Here is a 1,586-nt window from a genome sequence, read left to right as displayed (position 1 = left end):
GGGGGGGGTGCCAGATCGCAAATGGCTAAGGGAGAGGTAAGATTTAGATTTACTGCATCCCAAAAATTATGTAGATCATTCACCCCATATCTTCTGAGATGCCCTCCTATATTTACACGAGGCTTGGGCTTTGCAGCTTCTTAGTACAACAAAGAATAGTACATAAAGTTGCATGAGATTAGATTACGATGATTTATTTTTGTACAAAACATGCTATGTCTCCATGGATCACAAGTTTAGAACATGGCAATGTGCATAAACCGTAACTAAAACCTGAAGTTGTACTTCAGTACATATTGATGTGTACTGAAGTCTGAAGTATCAGCCTAAAGGGAGAAATATGTGCCAACTCTCCCTGAAATGAAATTGCACTTAAGCTACCTCTGCAAATGGAGTTCACAAAACCTGCAAAAGGGGATAGGGAACCAAATGAAATCCTAACTGATTGAATCTCAAAATCGAACAGTAAGAAGATTCGTGGTCGATCACGACATACTGAAGGCCGCCGGCGGCGACGAGGTGATCGAGGAGCCGGTTGTGTAGGGCGGTGAGGGAGGGTGGCGGCCACAAAGATGCGGCATCCACAGCTGGATGCATCGGCCATGGCTTCCTCGAGCTCATGGAGACAGACCTGTACCTCAAGGTCGGCGGCGAGGGCGTCTTCTCAGGACTCCCTGGGCGCCTTGCCTCTTCTCCAAGCACTGCAACACAAGGAGGGTCTCGGGGCTGTTCCATCATCGGCCACGGTAACTGCTGGGCGTGCGGCCGTGCATGCCGACCAGGAGGCGGCGGCGTCAGCGCATCAGTGTTGGAGCAGGAGTCAGCGAAGGGAGTGGGGATTCTGGGGACGGTGGAGCCGATCCACAGGTCGGAGGAAGGAAGCGAGTCCGGTCGCCGGCGGCTGGTATGAGGAAAACCAGAGCCGGGGTCAGGGGTGAGCCATGAGAATACCAGGGATTTCGAGCGAAAGCATGGTGGCGGCGTGCACGCGGGCAGGAGACCTAACCCTCGCTCAGGACTTTTTTTCTTTTGAGATAACCCTTGCTCGGGACTCGGGAGCCTAAAAAAGGGTGGGCCGTTTGCTTTCCTCGGGCATCGTTGTTTGTTTTTTTGGTTGCTGCATCGCTGATTTGGTAAGAGAGAAAATCGGAAGCGCACACGAGGGAAGTTTCCTGTTATCGTGCGCGAATAAATGTGGGACAGAACCAGCGATGCGAGCGAACGAAACGACATACGGACTGAGACATTAAGAGTAGAGATGAGTGTTATACCTACTGTATTCCAAATTTTTTATGGTTTATAAACTATTTTATTAGCCATAGATTCATCAAAATAAGCAAACAACATACGAAAAACAGAATCTGTAGTAATCTGCATCTAGCGCAAGATCTGGAACCCCAAAAATTCTAAAATAAATTGCTGGATGTGAGGAATTTATCTATTAATCATATGCAAAAAGAATTAACTAAATAGAACTTTCCAAATAAAAATGACAGCAGTTCTCGTGAGCGCTAAAGTTTCTGTTTCTTTACAGCAAGTTCAACAAGACTTTCCCCAAGTCTTCCCAACGGTTCTACTTAGTACAA

The 1,586-nt window shown here is 47.5% G+C and overlaps 1 protein-coding gene across 1 annotated transcript; it reads right to left on the bottom strand.

Annotated features, from left to right (window-relative positions):
• Positions 1-6: 6 nt before the first annotated feature.
• Positions 7-1,233, bottom strand: LOC119333396. The gene is made up of 2 exons (XM_037606303.1): positions 497-1,233; positions 7-405 (listed from the first exon to the last, which is right to left on the bottom strand). The coding sequence occupies exons 1-2, from the start codon at positions 1,231-1,233 to the stop codon at positions 378-380; spliced, it is 765 nt and encodes a 254-aa protein (XP_037462200.1). The 3' UTR covers positions 7-377.
• Between the last annotated feature and the right edge of the window lie 353 nt (positions 1,234-1,586).

Source organism: Triticum dicoccoides, chromosome 7A, assembly GCF_002162155.2.
Source record: "Triticum dicoccoides isolate Atlit2015 ecotype Zavitan chromosome 7A, WEW_v2.0, whole genome shotgun sequence".
Classification (NCBI taxonomy): Eukaryota; Viridiplantae; Streptophyta; class Magnoliopsida; order Poales; family Poaceae; genus Triticum; species Triticum dicoccoides.
This window is presented reverse-complemented; position numbering and strand designations above follow the sequence as displayed.

Bases quoted from the DNA above. Each gene is read 5' to 3' on its own strand.
- LOC119333396 (XM_037606303.1), bottom strand. From the start codon at position 1,233: ATGTCGTTTCGTTCGCTCGCATCGCTGGTTCTGTCCCACATTTATTCG. The intron at 406-496 runs GTATGTCGTGAT...CCCCTTTTGCAG, and splicing joins GTCGCCGCCGGCGGCCTTCA to GTTTTGTGAACTCCATTTGC.